This window comes from Cyrtonyx montezumae, unplaced genomic scaffold (assembly GCF_038088225.1).
Source record: "Cyrtonyx montezumae isolate F1298 unplaced genomic scaffold, pur_monq_1.0 scaffold_7, whole genome shotgun sequence".
In the NCBI taxonomy this organism is placed as follows: domain Eukaryota; kingdom Metazoa; phylum Chordata; class Aves; order Galliformes; family Odontophoridae; genus Cyrtonyx; species Cyrtonyx montezumae.
The window spans coordinates 3119851-3136677 of record NW_027072078.1 but is presented as its reverse complement, the minus strand read 5'-3'; the positions used below and the strand labels follow the sequence as shown (position 1 = coordinate 3136677).

Below are 16827 nucleotides of genomic sequence, written 5' to 3'. Positions count from 1 at the left end.
ACACTGCTAATAAGGCACCGACCAGACTGGCCTTGATGTAAGCTGAAATAGCTTTAAGTTATAACAGCAGCCTTTGTGCCTCTACCAAGAAATCCTTCAAGACATCAGGACCTTACTTCATTCTCCCCAAACATTTCACTTCAGGGGAAAAAATGATGGAAGACTTTGATGCTGAGCACAGTGTTCATACTTAGTTCCTTTCTATTCAGGGAAAGTCTCGAACAGCTATTTTTTGCTGTTATTTTGTTGTTGTTGTTGTTATTTCCTAAACAGATGTGAAGAAATTGAAACCAGAAAGCAATGAGATTTGTAGCTATTGAAAACCGTGGAAGGCCTCCAGCTTTGGCACTGAAAATCCCCATTTCTTTATTTCAATGTCCCAAATTAACCACTGTTTAACATGCCCAGGAAAACAATGACATTGAAGAAGCAAGTGAGGAGAATCCAGGCACCCAGCCTTCCCACAGCGTTGCCGTGTTCTGATGAGTGAACTTGAACTTGATTAGGATTCACCTCGTGTGACTTCAGTCATCCACGTGTTTAATCATCCAGACTCCTCTTAAGCAATGGACAGATCCTAACCATTGACTTGTCCCTAGAAACGAAGGAGCCTTGAGGAGGCAGCATACCCAGAATCCTGCCTTATGGGCTCTCTGGTGTAAGGCTTGGAGCCCATTAGCTTTTCAGACTCTCAGGCTCTAGCCAGGAGGGATTTTGAGGTTCTGACACAGCCACTTTGGAGCAGCCTGTCACACGAAAAGAAGGATGACCAGCGGGGACTTCAGATGTGATAGATGTGCACATTTTCTGCTCTCATTGACCAGACCTCAGACCTGCACACTCCCCAGGGACATGCCAGAACCTGGGAGCCAAGATGTAGAAACAACACTGGCTGGCACGTCTCAAAACAAATGCTACTTGGCTAGCACTGGAACATCACTTTGGAGATTGAAATGTCTCCACCGCACATTTTGATTTCAGCAAACCAGCATTCCAACAAAACATGCCAAGCCAGCTCCACTCTGCAAATCTACAAGCTTATGTGGGGAAAAAATGATTCATTTTTTCATCTTTTTGCCTATATGTTTAGTGGCTTGCAGAAAGGACACCCACTCTAGCTGGCACATGGAGGCTCTACTGACAAAGTAAATGCATCTCTGAAGCTAGAGCTGTTGGGGAACATTTGCTACTTCCACACCACACATCTTGATCTGAATACTGCAGAATGCTGCAATCAAGACAGTGGGCTGCTTTTGGTGCAGTCTCATCAGCTAACATCATATATGGCACAACATGCCATCATGCAAAAAAAATAAAGAAACTGCTCTGATTTCTGAAATTCAGGTAATTAGAAACATTCTCCTCGATGAGTAACATTCTCTTCTACTATCAAACCTGAAACAACTGACACATTACCAATAGATGTCTCTAAAGTGAATGCTTTTATAACTCCCAGCTTTGCAGCCCATATTTTCATTTCTGAGTGCTCAAATATCTGAAGCTATACCTGCTGTAGCAGCTACCTGTTGTGGACGCAGTTGCACATGCATACATGCATGGCTGTACCCTCCCCCTCAAATCAAGTTTTGCTCTACAGCTTGTGACACCCAGATATATTCCAGTTTCCTTACAGTTTGAGAGAGGAGATGTCGTTAAGCCTTGGCAGCAGATCTTCTGGTGTGTATGGAGTGCCTTTACATCTGGCATCTGAATCACACAGCACAGTTTGCAGGAATGGGAAGAAGCCTGCACTAGGAAGGTTTCGGGGTGCAAGGTAACCTGGAGGAAGAAGAAGAAAGAAAATGCCATTATTACAAAGTGGACATGCATTTTTTTTTTGCTGTATGTTTCTTTCAGATTGTTCTACTTTCCCCCTCCAAATCACTGGCTTGATTCTCAGTTTCACTGAGGCTCCTTCACTCTGCTCTGGCAGCACTCTGCAGAATTCCACTAGGAGCCCCTTCTCAACATCAACAGAGCCACAAAAGGCTATTAAACTAGAAAAAGAGTCAAGCTATTTGCTTATAAGTAGAACCTGTCAATCCCAAAGCAACGGCAGCATTCGTATTTTAAATAAAAGTAGGCATATGACCAGAGTAACTTGAAGCATCCATGAGAGCATGTTCTCCAAGACTTGCTTGGATCGGTTTCTGTGCAGAAAGAAGCAAGCTTCAGTTCCAAGCCAGGCTAATAAAAGAGACCTGTGTCTCAGTTTTTACCATAAAAAAGAGCAGTAGATTCAGGACCAGACAACATCCTTTGCTTTTTGTGCAGACCTGCCCCAGGAAGGGAGAGGAGCAATCTATCACCACTGCCCCCCCATGCCTCCTGCTATCACAGAGCAGCTCCAGTGCCATCTGCTTGGTGACCAGCGATGCTGGCAGGCAGTGCCCAGGGATGAGATGCATGTCCCTGTCTCCCATTTCCAAAAATACCAAGAGGACCTGAGCAATCAGATACTTCAGTGTTCTGCGAGCCACTTGCCCCACGCTGCTTACTGCCAGCATGCAGAGTTCACCAAATGCTTCTCCTCTCAGTGACGAACGCTCTAATAAATCTCAAAACTCTTTTGCTGGATCACAGCAACGAATTACTTAAAATAATCATTTGGAAAATTACCTGGCAAAGGAGGTGGCTATTATTTTTCCATAGGTTTACAGAAGGCCCGCAGGCAACTTTGTGGTAATTGATTACCTTGCTGTTCAGTCTCCAAAGATGACCTGTGACTCTTGCCCACGAGCAGCTTTATCTCTAACACCTCCAACAAGCAAATCCTACATTTGTAGTACATTTGCAGAGTGAAAGATCTCATTTGTCTCTGCAAGCAGCCCTTCTAGGGTTGAGGCCAAAGAACCAAGCACGGGCTATTCTGAACATTTTAAAGCATAAACATCTCTGCTATCCACAAGGGAAACTGCACAGTAGGGCACTTTCATCTAGAAGCATCCTTTTTGAATATCCCCAACTGCATCTGGGATGTTTGCCCTTTGAGATCATCAATTATAGCCCAGCAAAACAGCCTTCAGCAAACCCTGGCACTTTTCTTGTCTTCCTTCTGATCTCCTGCTCTCTCAAAAATCAACTCTTAACCCATTTCAAACAGGCATACCACAGGCCTCATTTTATTAGCATCTCCACCAAAATACAGCCCAAAGAATTGGAAAGCCATGAGATTGAGCACGGAGAGCACAACTGAATGAAAGCAGACAGAGAGGAGGGAAAGGGCTATTCCTTCTACTGCCGTCCACATCTACCAGTATGCCAGCAATTCAGAGTTACAAGGCTTTAGCCCTTAAGTGGGACAGCTGAGTGCAGTACACAAGCACACCAGGAGCTGGGGAGCACTGTCCTTTGCTTTGTCCAGGCTAAATTTCCTGTAAGTTCCTCTCATCCTGCAAAGGAGGAAATTTACTGATGAGAAGGTGAGTCAAGAGATTAATGCAACTCTCATCGTCCTCCCATCCTCCATCCACTCTCTTGTGGCATGGAGCTGTGATTCCTCAGAGCCACGTGAGCTGCTCTACCCACATGTACAAATCCATTGGCTCTGTCATATGCCACTGCAAGGATGACCAGGGAGGAAGCTGGCTCCTCCTGGGAGATGTTTATAACCATCTGTCCCTCCCTGGGCTGGGATTTATCCAGTACTTCACACACAACATAAGCACTGGATACGAAACTTTAGTGAAGGAGTTTTGTAAACGCCCTGCAAATCTTGAAGGATGCTGTTTTAACGGCAATAGTTTTGCAATCTTAAACACTTACTATCACCATTAATGATCTCTGCAGTATTTCTGCTGTTGGGAATCCCTTCCGAAGGCATCTCTATTTCCCACTGAAGTCTTTTGCAGTGCCATAGACAAGGAAAATGGGTGTCCTGTGCACAGCAGGCCCCAACTTTATGATCCCAAGATAGAGTAGATCCACAACACTTGACACAATTTTTCAACTGCGTCCAATGTTACATTTCCAAAAATGCAGTTACTCTTGGAGGATATTCCTACACTGCCTACGAGCCCAGAGGGAGAAATCACTGCATCACTGCTGCCCCCTCTCAGCTCTGCTGGGATGTCACCTACACAGATTTCTTGTCAAATTTCTTTGTCTGCAACCAAAACTTGAGCTTAGATCTGTATCTTATTAGTAAAGACTGACTGCTGTGTTTGCTTGTGATGGAAGCCCAAGCGTAGAGGTATTTTGCTGTCCTCTCTCGCTGTGGAGTGCTTTGATTTTCTGTCAGGGTTGAAAGAAAGGCACTGAATCTGAAGCAAACGAGGCAGGCATCCCAAAGGGCAGAGGAAGCCCGGGGCTCAGTGCTGAATGGGCTGGCTGATTCCCCCTGCTCATTAGCATCTAGCCAGTCTAGCCACATCCTCAAGAGCTGAAAAGAAATGAGGCTTTCATTCTATTGGAAATTCTGGCATTGCCACATATGCCCTCCTTTGGAATAAAATTGAGGAAGTTTATTGCTTCTACTTTACGGACAGCCCAGGATTCCAACATACTTCAACACAAGCAAAACATTTATTTCTTTTTATCTAAGTAAAGGCATTTGATATAATAACAATGAAAAAATGTCAAGGTAATAATAAATGTCACATAAGACAGATGAAAATTACTGTTTCGCTACTATCTATGAGATTAATTGAAATTGACTGAAACGTCCAAATCTAAGTGAACCATGTTTTACCTTGCCACAGTGGTTTTGTTGCCTTCCCATACCAGGGTTTGCATTAGCTGTGTACAGCAATTCTCTGGAAGGAAGGGGGCATTCAGCAGAGTGCAGGCACAACACAATGCATGCAGCCCCCAGTCACCCCCTCCCATTGGAATTCATCAAGGCTGCCTTGAAAAAGGCATTTCTACCCACACCACGCACAGGGGAGAGCCTGGCTTCCCCCAGCCAGGGGTCTCAGGTGCAAATCTTGTGGTGATAAGTGGATGGTTGGACTGGATGATCTTGATCTCTTCCAACCTTGATGATTCTGTAAGTCTATGAAACTAGCAACCAGGTCACGCAGTGTGCTAAGAGGCACATAACCTTTTTTGTCTCTTTTCTTATTAATTTATAAAGTCATGCTGAGGTTTTCCTGTTTTCTATCCACCCACAATTCAGCATCATCTCTTTACTGCTACTCAGGCATGAAAACATTCTCTCTGTTTCAGATTTCACATACACTGTTACTGCATGTACCTTACACGTTAAGTCACTGTTCATAAGAAAGCCATACAAATCTCCACTCTCCAACTGGTGAATTAAAAGCAACGATGAGCAAAGGACTTCATTAGGAAGACTGTGTTCATTGAAAATGCATTCAGTCCCTGCTACAAAACACAAAGAGACTTAATAACTGGCACTCCTCAGCAAAGAAAAAGATGGCCAGAAAGTGGTGTGACGAAGAAATAAATACCATTTGATCAGAGATGAAAAGGGTGAGCAAGTGATCGTTCCCTGCAACACAGTGAAACACAATGAGGTAGCAGACAAAAGGGACCAAAGTATTTTTTTAAACAATAAATATGCTATATACGTGCTATATATTGAAAAGCAGACATTCATTTTAAAACAAATTGGACAAATCCTCCAGAGAAGATATTTCAGTGGCTGTTAAAAAGGAATATTTGGATTCAAGCTGTCTACCTTCTGGCTGAAGGAACCTTGTGAATGCTTCTCTAGTGGAAGGCTTGCTCTGCACTTCACAGGCTCTCTCAGTATGCTCTCTGTGATTCCTACAAGCTCTCTCAATCATCCCTGAGCAGCAGCAGAGGTCTAACCCAGAGCAGCAATTCTGTCCATCAGCTGTGATTTGTAGTTATTTAAGCAGTCACAAAACATACAAGGAAAATATTTACAGCTATGGTGTCCTCCTCCCAGCTTTCTAAGCAAAATGTTGGACTGAATTGCATGCATACAGCATTCCTCACTTCCCCTCATCTTTCCCATAGTTGCACAGCATGGCTTTAACCTTTCTTTCTCCAATTTGCAACACATCCAGAGACAAAAAAAACAAAGCACATGCCTCTTTCATGACACGATGACTGCAACTGTTCCTCTTTAACTACACGCAATTGCCATTTCCAGCTATCTTTTGCAGATAGCCTTATGATAAGGCTAGCAGCCTTGATATCTCTCCAAATTTGAAGCCTGGCAGTCAGATCCACTGGCTAACATGCATTTAGAAGCAGGGGTGTGTTTTTTGAACGCATATGGAAAAATAGCTGGCTGCACTATCATTTCATCCATGGAAAGAGAATATTTACTGCTATGACACGTGCATTGATGTGACACTGCGTGAAAGATTCATGTGCTCTGAAACTTTTATCTGACCATGAACCTGGAGAAAGGGATCTGTGCGTTCCTAGAGACTTAGGAAGGAAGGCTCTGGTGGGAGCAGGACAAGGAGGCAAAGGACCCTCGGTCAGACAGGTCCTGAGCCTGTCCTCTTTCACACCTGCAAGATCAATGCCCACTGAAGTCTCACAGTTATGGAGGGGGGAAAAAAATGAGCGAGGACAGTAAGAGCTACAGTTCCCAGCAGTACAGCTCAAACCTTGTTCAGTGTGCCTAAAGCCCATGGCATAGCAGTGATTAGCCCTACTGATTTTAATGCTATTACTCGGGCTTCGGGTTAAATGCGTATTTAAGAGTTGCTCTGGGTCAGAGCTAATGGTCTGGTATTGCACTCCCTCTCTACCTAGATTGCCTTTCATATGACAAAGCTCATTTTTGAAACCACTGCAGAGCTAACAGGTGATTTCTTTCAAACTATTTTTGTCCAACCAGCAGAACTGCTGTTTACCTCTGTGCAATTTCCCCTGCTAAGCTGACAGCAGTGGAAGAAAATATTCCCTTGAGTTTACACCAAAGTTTCAAGACACCAAACACCTTCAGCATCTGTCATAGTGGAGTCACTCTGGTCCCTCTGAGAGCCTCCATCACTGTATGTGAGCACAGGCTCCTGCTGTGAGCGTCCCAATAACATGATGTCCTCAGCTGCTTGCCTACGACAGCGAGATTGAAGCAGCAGACAACTCCTCCCTGTGTCAGTGGCTTCAGTGGAGGAAGCATCTCATTGCTCAATTCTTCCCTCTAGCATTTCAGGCTCTGCAAATAATAAGACCAGCCCAGAGCAGACAGCAACTGCTTCCCTGCTTATTAAGACTAGGCAAGCTAGTTTTGCTCGCCCACAGACCTCCGCCTTCCACCCCCTTATTTAATAAATTAAAAATCAGCACTTGACTGTGAATGCATTGGGTTCACGTACTCAACAGGGAGATAATACAGAGCAGAGAGCATAAAAACGAGCAAGAGAAGCAGCAGATGTAAAGGAAGGAGAATGAACTTCCAAACATCACAGCATTTTGTTTGGGTTAAGCTAAAGCAAAGAACACTTAAGGAGAGATCTGAAAAGACTATTCTTCTCACCATGCTGAAGTCAAGCACAAGACAAAACCAGTGTTGAGTTGTCCTGGAAAGGGCAGACAGAAAAGCACTTAAGACAGTGATATAAAGAGCACATCAGAATGGGACTGCTGCACCACATGCAAATGGAGGAACAGAGCTGGGAGTCTGATGCGTGCTTGCCTGGATATAGAGTAGGCTGATCTCTTAGGGTGGATCACACCATGCATAAATACCCATGACTTATCCAAATGAATGGAGTGGCCTGTGTAGTCATCCTATCCTACCTGTAATTACCATGGGAACCCATTATTTTTTCCATGCTACCCAGTGAAAACTACAAGGGGCAGACTGGTGGAGCATTCTGGTACTGTCACAAATATCCAAGTGAATGCAACACATCATGCAGGCATCTCCATGGAGCTGATGACATTTGGGTGAGAATTCTGGGCAGAGGTGAAGGGTAAAACATCCTTCACTGACAAGAGGAAAGGAAGTCCCTGGCACCAGGAATGTGGTGTTTTTTCAGACCAGACCCAAGAGCACAGCTTCTTTCCATGAAGAAGGAAAAACATTTATGAATGAGGCACAGCTTTCGCAGACCACATCAAACTTTGGCCCTTGGAATGACAGAGAGAGACTAACAGGAGGGCAAAGCCTTATTCCCTTCACAGCACTGAAAAGCAGGGATTCAGAATGAGTGGGCAACTAACCACACCCAAGAGAGCTTCTATGGAGAATGAGGATGAGGTCAAACTGACAGGAGGGGAAAGAAGGAGAACAGAAAAGGAAGAAAGCGGGCGGGTAGGGTGTGACAGGGCTAGTTAGCAAAGAGCATAATTGGGCTTCCCTAGAGACTGAGTGGGTTGTGCCCTGAGGGACAGATTGTATCTCACACAATTCCCATACCTTGCAAAAAGCTGCAGTGATGTAAAGGGACTTTTGTCCCTGTTCACTCTAGAAAACAGTGGTACAGGCACAAGGTGGTACAGGCACAAAAGACTGGAAGATACCTCAAACCCAATTCAGTAGCTTCCACGTTGCAGGCTTCCAATCCACAGCTTCCTACCACACACACACTGCACAAGGCACAGCATCTTTCAGCAAATACACAGGCTATAATAAAAGGTCAAAAGACAACTTCTGCGTGCACAAAGAGTTGGGTGGGTACATTTGTTTGGTGACACTCTCAGACCATCACAGGAACTGGGTATGCAGAGAAACAAAGCTCTTCTTCGTTTCTTCTGATATTAATTTCTGCTGACCAGGAAATACATCACCCAAGAAATACCTGGGAAGAAGGGTGGGTTGGATTTGTTCTTGTGGTGTTTTTGTTGGGTTTTTTTGTTTGTTTAAGATACTAGATGATTTAATAATGTGTTATGTAATTAATTATGTATTAGATGGATTCCAGCTCCCTGCTTTACCTCAGTTCTTAGTTTTCCTACAGGCATCCTACTGACTAGTGATGTTTACTTGGTACGTTCAGCCCAGCACTAGACCCCATTGCATTAAGTGCTACACAAACAAAGGAAAGCAAGTGACTTGCTCTTTTAAGAAGCTCTTGCCACTTGTTCATTCTTGATGGATATTTGCTAGGTAATTTCTCAAAATAAACCATCTGATGTGTATTAGACATGCTTCAGAATAACTTGCCTAAAATTTGAGCTCATTTGATCCAGGAAATAATGGACTTCGTGATACTTCTGTGGCCTTGAATACTTGAGATAACCTCAGAGAAAATCTAAGCTTATCTCTAAAGCATCGAAACAACAGCTTATTCTGTCCCTTCCCCATTGATTCTATGCTTCCTGACTTTTGCCTGCCTGCATTAATCTCTTGACAGCAGAAGGACTGGAAACTGCATCTTGTCACCATTTAATGATTGTGCCATTAAGCTTGTCACAGGAATTTGGTATAAAGTGGATCTAATTCCTGTTGAAAATGAACAAAACCCCCACCTGTAATCATTTTCCTGCACACGATTTTTGTTTGTTTCCTATCAGGAAAGAAAGCCCCAAATGATTTCTCTTGCTTTCAAGCAAAAAGTTGATAACATTCTTCTAGTTGTCAAAAATAAAGAGGGTAATCTTTAAGTGGGTACTCTTATTTAACTAGAAAAACAGCAGGAAACAGCTGTTCAATTCCCAAGCTAATGTTCTTCTTCATCCCCTTTGGATTCCTAGGTGGCTTCTAAATAATCTGGATCACAGGAGTATAAAACAACCATTAACAACTCTTCCAACACAAAAACTCCATTGCATTAGAGAGTTCCTGTCATCTACTTTAAGACAGAAAGACATCTACTCAGATGCTGAGACTTGCTCCAGAATAAAATTCATCCGTGCAGGAGAAGAGAACAAATCCAAAGACACTGTTGAGTTTGCCCCTTTCCTGCAAGGAATAACTGATGAAGATACTTGTTGCTGCTAGGAACATCCCTTCCAATCCATTAACTCACAGATACAATACCCCCAGAGTGAACAAATACACATTCAAATTAACAGCCATGTGCAGTAAAAGAATAAATATTTCACCATCCAGCTGGCACTCTCAGCACTGGCCTTATCTGATTTCTCAGGGACAGGAAGTACATCAACTGGAGCCATGTGTAATAACTGCCACTTCCACACTTGGCCAAAACTGCAGTTCTCACTAAGGACAACATGTCCCTTCCTGCCTTCTCCAACTGGTTCAAGGGAACTTGGGCAGACACTTAAGATACATAACATGCCTAAAGAGGCCTTTTGCTGGCAGCAGAAGGACTTGGAGTTAAAAGTCCACCCTATCGCACCGAGAATGTCCTTCTCTGTTTTGTGAAACTTCTAGAAAGTCCCTTATTCCAGCTCTCCATCACTGTCTACAGATTAGGTACAGAAACTTTCAGCCTTGCTTTAGGCTGCAAGCTCTCTGAGGAAAGGGCTGTCTTAATTGCATATCTACTGTTTCTTACCACGTGGCCTTTTCTCATACATCACTGTGAAGCATAGAAACACTTCTAATCAGAGAATCGCACATTATTAAGTGAGTTGGAACACTTCCAGTGCACATACCACCAAGCACAGACCTCTCACAAGCACATTTTACACATCTGATAGCTACAAACACTGGAAGCCAACAGCTCATCCTTGCTGCTGTCAGTCTGTCTCCTCTGCCTGCATCAGCCTCCCTGCCTCAAATATATAAATCCAGCAATCCAGTTTTGTCCACTCAACGTCAATCTGATGCTGGTAAGCCATCCTACACATCAGGTATAGCAAATCTTTTAGTAAGGGGGATTTTTGAGGGCCTACTCCTACCTTGTGCTGGGAAGATGTGGCTGTCAGCAATAGCTCCCTGCACAAGGATGTGATTTGGCAAACTAGATGTGAAACATAAAGCACAGATCTTGCACGTACTTTCAGTGTCTCTGCAATTAACATTGAGGAACCCCTCTAACGAGCAGACAATGAAAGGGATGCAGCTCTGCAATTTGACTTTTCCCCAACACAAGTGTAGGCTTTTGCTAAAAAGAAGGAACAGGTCTTCCAACCAATCCCCTCCCCTCCTCTGGGTCTGTAATTGTTAAGGCTACAGTGTGCAGAACTGGGGATTCGATTGAAATTGGAATTAACATTGTGGAAAGGAAGACTTCCAACTGGATACACTCCTTGCTATTCTTTACCATGTAATTTCATAAACAAACATGCCCAGGGTCAAAAGCAAGGCAGGACTGCTGCTTCTGGTGGTAACAGGTACCCAATGAAGAGAAGATTCAAGTGGCCTCACACTCTGAGATGCAGATACACGTTCTCCTGACTGAGGAAGCAAAGGATGCAAGTGAAAACCAGCTTGCATAAACTCTTCACCCTTAGAAGCACTATCAACTATTCATACACCAACCAGCTGCTCTTTGACTTGCTAGTAAAGGTTCACATACACTATCATGCCCCAGGAGCCAAACAAGTTATCACTCCAGCTGAGCCCTGGCAGTATCTGCCTAAATAGGTGCACTCTCCTTTAGTAAGCACAAGGTGAGTCTTTCATGATAACCACTCTGTTTTAACTTTTTCTTAACCCTAGTTGAATCTTCTGCCCTTACTTGTTTTAACAAATAAGATCCCCTCAGCTGCTCTCATCCCTCCATTTATCAAGTAGGTTGACACTGCTGCAACAACAGCAGAATCTGAGTGCATCTCAGTGAGACAATTCTCTAAAGTTGTTTTCTAATTATGAAACTATTTTGAAAGAAACAAATATAAACAACCTCAGAGGAACACACTTTATTTACAGCATGCTACATCCCAGGAAATCTCCACTGGAAGCTGCAAAGAACCAAATTTATAAGAAGTAACAAAAAGCATCAAATTAACACATCAGTCACTGAGATGAGAACTAATCCCCAAAGAGATAAAAGCAAACCAGTTACTTACAGTTTGGCTGAGGTTCTGGGGGGAATTTGAGACGGATGATAGCCAAGATTATGAAAACAACCACAGGCCAGGAAATTAAAATGAACGACCATACCTATAAAACAGCAATGAAAATATACTGGTTATGTTTATTGTATTGGCGTGTCCCAGAGCTTGAGTTGAATGCAAAAGCTGTACCCTAAATGAATTATAACATGCATTGTAAATAATGCCTGTCTTGGAACACATATTACTAAAACCCAAATATTATCTATGCAGGAAAAAAACAACTACATAAGATCGTAAGAGCAAATAAGCCTGAAAATAACACAAGCTCTCCTGCATTTCAGTTTGGCTGTTGATACATTCTGTACTGATTTGAAACACTGCTATGTAATAGTAACAGCATCCTTGGACGTACAAGACTTCTGGATGCAGTGATCACAAAACGTAAGAGCCAAAATGGGAAAGACTGGTTTTGCTTTTGGTAAAGATGACTTTGATTTGACTAACCATCCCACAGAAGCAGCATTTGACATACAAATGACAAGGCTTCCAGAGGTTTCACCACCCTTCACAAACAGTAGGGCCAAAAGAAGGAGAATTTTCATAGTATTTGTTTACAAGACAGAAAAGGAAGGAGTTTGTGGAGCTGTGAAGCAGTCAGTTGGAGAAATCCCATTCAAACACTGGCAACCAGTCACCCCTCATGCGAGCTTCTGGCCACAGCAACCTAACTCCCTGGTACCACTCTGTTTCCAAATTGTAGCAGCTTACGGAGGTGAGCTGAGATAAAAGAGAAATCATGCAAAACCGTTGTGGCATGTTGGAATAAACATCAAGATTTATGGACCTCTTGCCTTTGACATGAGGGTTGCCCATTTCAGTGGAGGAGAATGAAGAAAACAGAATCTGCCAACTATCTAGTGCAGTAAAGGCCATAAGTCAGCATTAAAACTGCTAGCCTTGGAATTTTATAAGCTGGGAAAATACAATTCTTCAATTAATTAAGTGCTTCTGCACCAGCTGGCTACCTTCGTACTGTGTTTAGTGGATTAGAGTTTATCATCCACCAGTACAGCTCCAAGTGCCCTGTGCTGCAAAATTGCTGTGCTATCTTCATGCCAATTTTTGAAACTCCTAAGATGTCTTTCTTCAAAATCATCCCATTTTTCATTGCTATGTTGCTATTTTTTTTTCAGATCAGCACACATTACCCCAAACCATTTTTCCAAAGGTAATTCCAAGCCCATAACAGTGTTTTCATTTCCTGTAGCACTGACTGGTACATAAAAACAGACAGACAGACAAATCCTGGAGAGCAATGGAGCTGAAAGATGGTTGTTTTACAGCAAGTCCCTCCATACTGCCCCTTGACAACGTGACACAGCCACAGAAGTGGGAACAAGATTCATGCCCCCAAACAGGGAACTAACAGATGTCAAACAACCTCCTCAAACATCCATTTCAGAGAAAGTCTTCCTAAACCTCTGGCATTCAGAAAGCACTAGTCCTGCTATTACAGACACTATTTTCTTTATATGTAAAATATACAAGATTCAACACTGAAACTAACATCTTTTTATATAATTTTTGTTACATGACGTTTGCCTTATAATCAGACCACAAACACAGTGTTTAACTGGGATTAATTCACGTGCACATGTAATGTATTATTAAGGTATCCTCCTAGTTTAGTACCACGTAGGCTGAGGTGAAATTATGGGGTAACAGCACTAAAACTGATATTAGTCAGAGGCTGCCTTAAGGAACAGCAAGATGTTCTTCATATTTTTGAGGGAAGAAAGGAATGCTGATTATCTGTACTGAAGGAAATCTCTGTACCTCCCCATTTGGAGCTAAAACAGTGCTAACGTTCCCCATTTCCCAAGCAGCTCTTCCTTTAGAATCTCTGTCCTTTAACTTAAGGAGTTTTAACAGCAGCTGCCACCCAACAGCGTTCTCACTGTCCCAGGCTTTTCTAGTTAATGAAAACAAGCCAGCCAGCCTGACCAAACCTATGCAAGTAGAACATGTTGACTTGAATGAAGCCATAATCAACGTCACTTTGGCTTGTGGGACACTAAGCAGTGTGCCACAGTTGCATAACCCTTTGGCTGCTGGACTATTTCACTGCTAAAAGCAGATTTAAAATCTCAGAGCTTAGTATGTTTGGATGCAGACATTGTTTTTCTGCCTTCTGCCTCTTTTTAAGTATGCATACTGCACAGAAGTGACAGATGGAAAGCAATAAATGGGAAAGAGGCACTGATTTCTCCAGCTCCCTCTGGTAGGCAGGCCAAACCTTGCTCCCCAAGAAGACTGCCACCTCGACTCACAGCCACTCCTTTCTCAGCAGCAGTAACCTGTGTTGAGGCTCTGACTGGGTACGAATGAAGAGCTTCAGCTGATTTCAACAAATTGATGGTCAAGCAAGCTGTAGCTCTCCCCATGCTGCAGAAGTAGAGGCAATCTCTCAGGGGCTCTGAAGAAAGTGCACAGAGGAAATAAAGTATAAAGCAAAATGCAGGACCGAATGTTATTTGCTAGCCCTGGAGAGACTGATAAACAGAGACTGAGCAATGGGAAAGCACTTCATTCTGCAGAGGGATGGGAGCTGACTCGTGTCAGAGTGCTCTGTGACATGCCAGTCAGCCCTGGGGAGGGCAGTGAACATCACTGCAGCAGCAGGAATGCATTCATAGGTTATCAGAAACAGAGAAGCACAACAGAGTGCTTCCCCTGCAAAATGAGCACAGGAAAAATAACTTTCTGAAAGCCTGGTCCATCGGTGCAGTCAGATTACAGAAGTGGAAAAAAACCAGGAAGCTGAAAGGATGGGGAAAACAGGATACATTTGGGAGCAGAATTCTGGGCTTATGGCCTCACACCCCTTCCAGTCTGAGGGAGACTCCTATTTTCGGGCAAGAGAGGGAAAGGAAGGCAAGTTGGATGGAATGCCTGCCATAAAATCGACATATTTTAATTGACTTTTCTATTCTACAGAACTGATGGCTCATCTCTACAAGAAACCAAGAGAATCAAGTGAGTGGTCAGAGGTATAGTCAAGGCTTAAGTCAGCATTTACTACAGGTACAGGAGCTGAAAGAGACCCAAGCCCTCTGGTTTTAACAACATGGTTAAAACTGCCCTTGGGAAACCAGAGATAATTTGCTGGTATTCTTCTGCATCTCAGAAAAAGTCTCCAGTATCCCTTGCAGCAGGCCCAGACTTCACTCAAGAGTGTGTCTGCAGCTCCTGGGGAGGATCACAAGGACTCAGATTACAGACTCTCCAAATCAGGATCCCGACCTGAGAGGCAGGACAGGGCAGGCACACAGTGGACTTTGCAGCAGCATGCAGTGATAAGAGGTCTCTCTCTCTATCACTTAAGCACATGCTCCATAGCCATTTATGGCATAAGCTTGCTCTGCACCTGCCAATGCTTTCCATTCAACTAGAAAGTTTAAAAGTCATCACATTTGGATCACTAGCAAAGGGATGGGTTGCAACACCAGCCCATGAACCCCAGTGCAGTTGTACTGAAACCAGCTTGCAACAAAACTACCAGAATAGGCTTTGCCTGGGCTTGCCACACCACGCAGAGGACCACTTGCCTCCATGATGCTGCAATTCACACTGCTCTCTGAACAGCACTGGCAGTGCTGTTTCTTTCAGAAGGACAGACCATCTGGTGTGTCTGATTTGCCACATACTGTGGTGGAAATCTGCCCTGTACCTCTTAAGAGTCCTTCTCCTTTAGCCATCTGCTACAAAAGGCTACAGAGGATACCCCCATTGCCCCCAAGCAGGAGTGGGGTCTGTTCACACTGGAGAGGATTTAAGCATCCTTAATTCAGGTCTGCCCATGAGCCTGTGTATGGTTTAGTTCACTTGGACCACTGCCCCAAGGGAACAGTGGCATCCCTGGTACTCATTCTGGATTCCTGAGCCCTCAGTGCAAGATCCAAGCACTTTGGCTTAAAATGACCATCTTCTCTTCCATGTCATTCACTTCCTTCCCTCTCTGCCAGCTTCCAAAATATTTCAACTTTAATATCACGACTTTACTCTGCTGCAGAGCCCTTTTTGCTCCTCATTTCATAGAATCATGGAATGGTTTGAGTTGGAAGGGACCCTCAAGCATCACTCAGTCCAACTCCCCTGCAATGAACAGGGACACGTACAGCTCCATCAGGTGCTCAAAGCCCCATGCAGCCTGATCCTGAAAATCTCCAAGGACAGAGCATCCACCACATCTCTTGACAACCTGTGCCAGTGTCTCACCACCCTTGTTGTAAAAAAAAACTTCTTATATCCAATCTAAATCTCCCCTCCTTTAATTGGAAACCATTTCCTCTTGTCCTTCCAGACCCTGCTGAAGAATCTGTGTCCTTCTTTCTTACAACCCCCCTTCAGATGCTGAAAGAGCTCTATCAGAGGTCCCCCAGAGCTTAAACATGCTGAACAGCCCCAGCACTATCAGCCTGTCCTTTTAGGCTTGTAGGGAAGGTGTTCCCTCTTGGAGCATTTCCTATGGTTTCCACCTCCCCCTCCTCTATGGCTTTGCTTTCTCACTCACCGGCTGCCTCTTGACACTCAGCCAGTTCTTCCACAGCAGGATCCTCAAGTGCTGGAAGAGCGCAGCCATCCTTGGCTGACCCAACCAAAAAACGAGCGGGCCACGTATTCCTCCTCCCCAGGCTTAGGAGGCAACAGTGAAGGCTCTAACCCAAACGGGTATCCAGTGTCCAAAATCCAGGCCCCTGTCTCTTCCCCACAGCATAGCTCTGAAGCAGCTACCTCATCCACTTGTTGCTGCTGTTAACTGTAGCTTTTGTCCTCACAGCAGTAACTCCTAGCAAATTCAACAGGTTATTCTTCTCCAGGCAGGCAGACGCAGCAGCCTGCCTCCACTTGCATTAATTACAATATCCAACCTCTCCTGGCTGCTCTTCCTTCAAGCCCTAACCGATAAAATGGATAGCATTCCAAAAAGATGCTTCTGCTTAAACAAAAGGTGATGCGTGCCTC

At 43.9% G+C, this 16827-nt stretch overlaps 1 protein-coding gene across 1 annotated transcript in view; it reads right to left on the bottom strand.

Annotated features, from left to right (window-relative positions):
• The window catches only part of ABCA12 (ATP binding cassette subfamily A member 12), a 72314-nt gene extending 55828 nt beyond the window's left edge, over positions 1-16486 (bottom strand). The window contains exons 1-3 of the mRNA XM_065751381.1: positions 16376-16486; positions 11815-11908; positions 1632-1779 (exon numbers count right to left, since the gene is read on the bottom strand). Coding sequence (XP_065607453.1) covers positions 1632-1779; positions 11815-11908; positions 16376-16444 — 311 coding nt within the window. The 5' untranslated portion in view covers positions 16445-16486. The remainder of the gene's footprint in view (positions 1-1631; positions 1780-11814; positions 11909-16375) is intronic.
• Between the last annotated feature and the right edge of the window lie 341 nt (positions 16487-16827).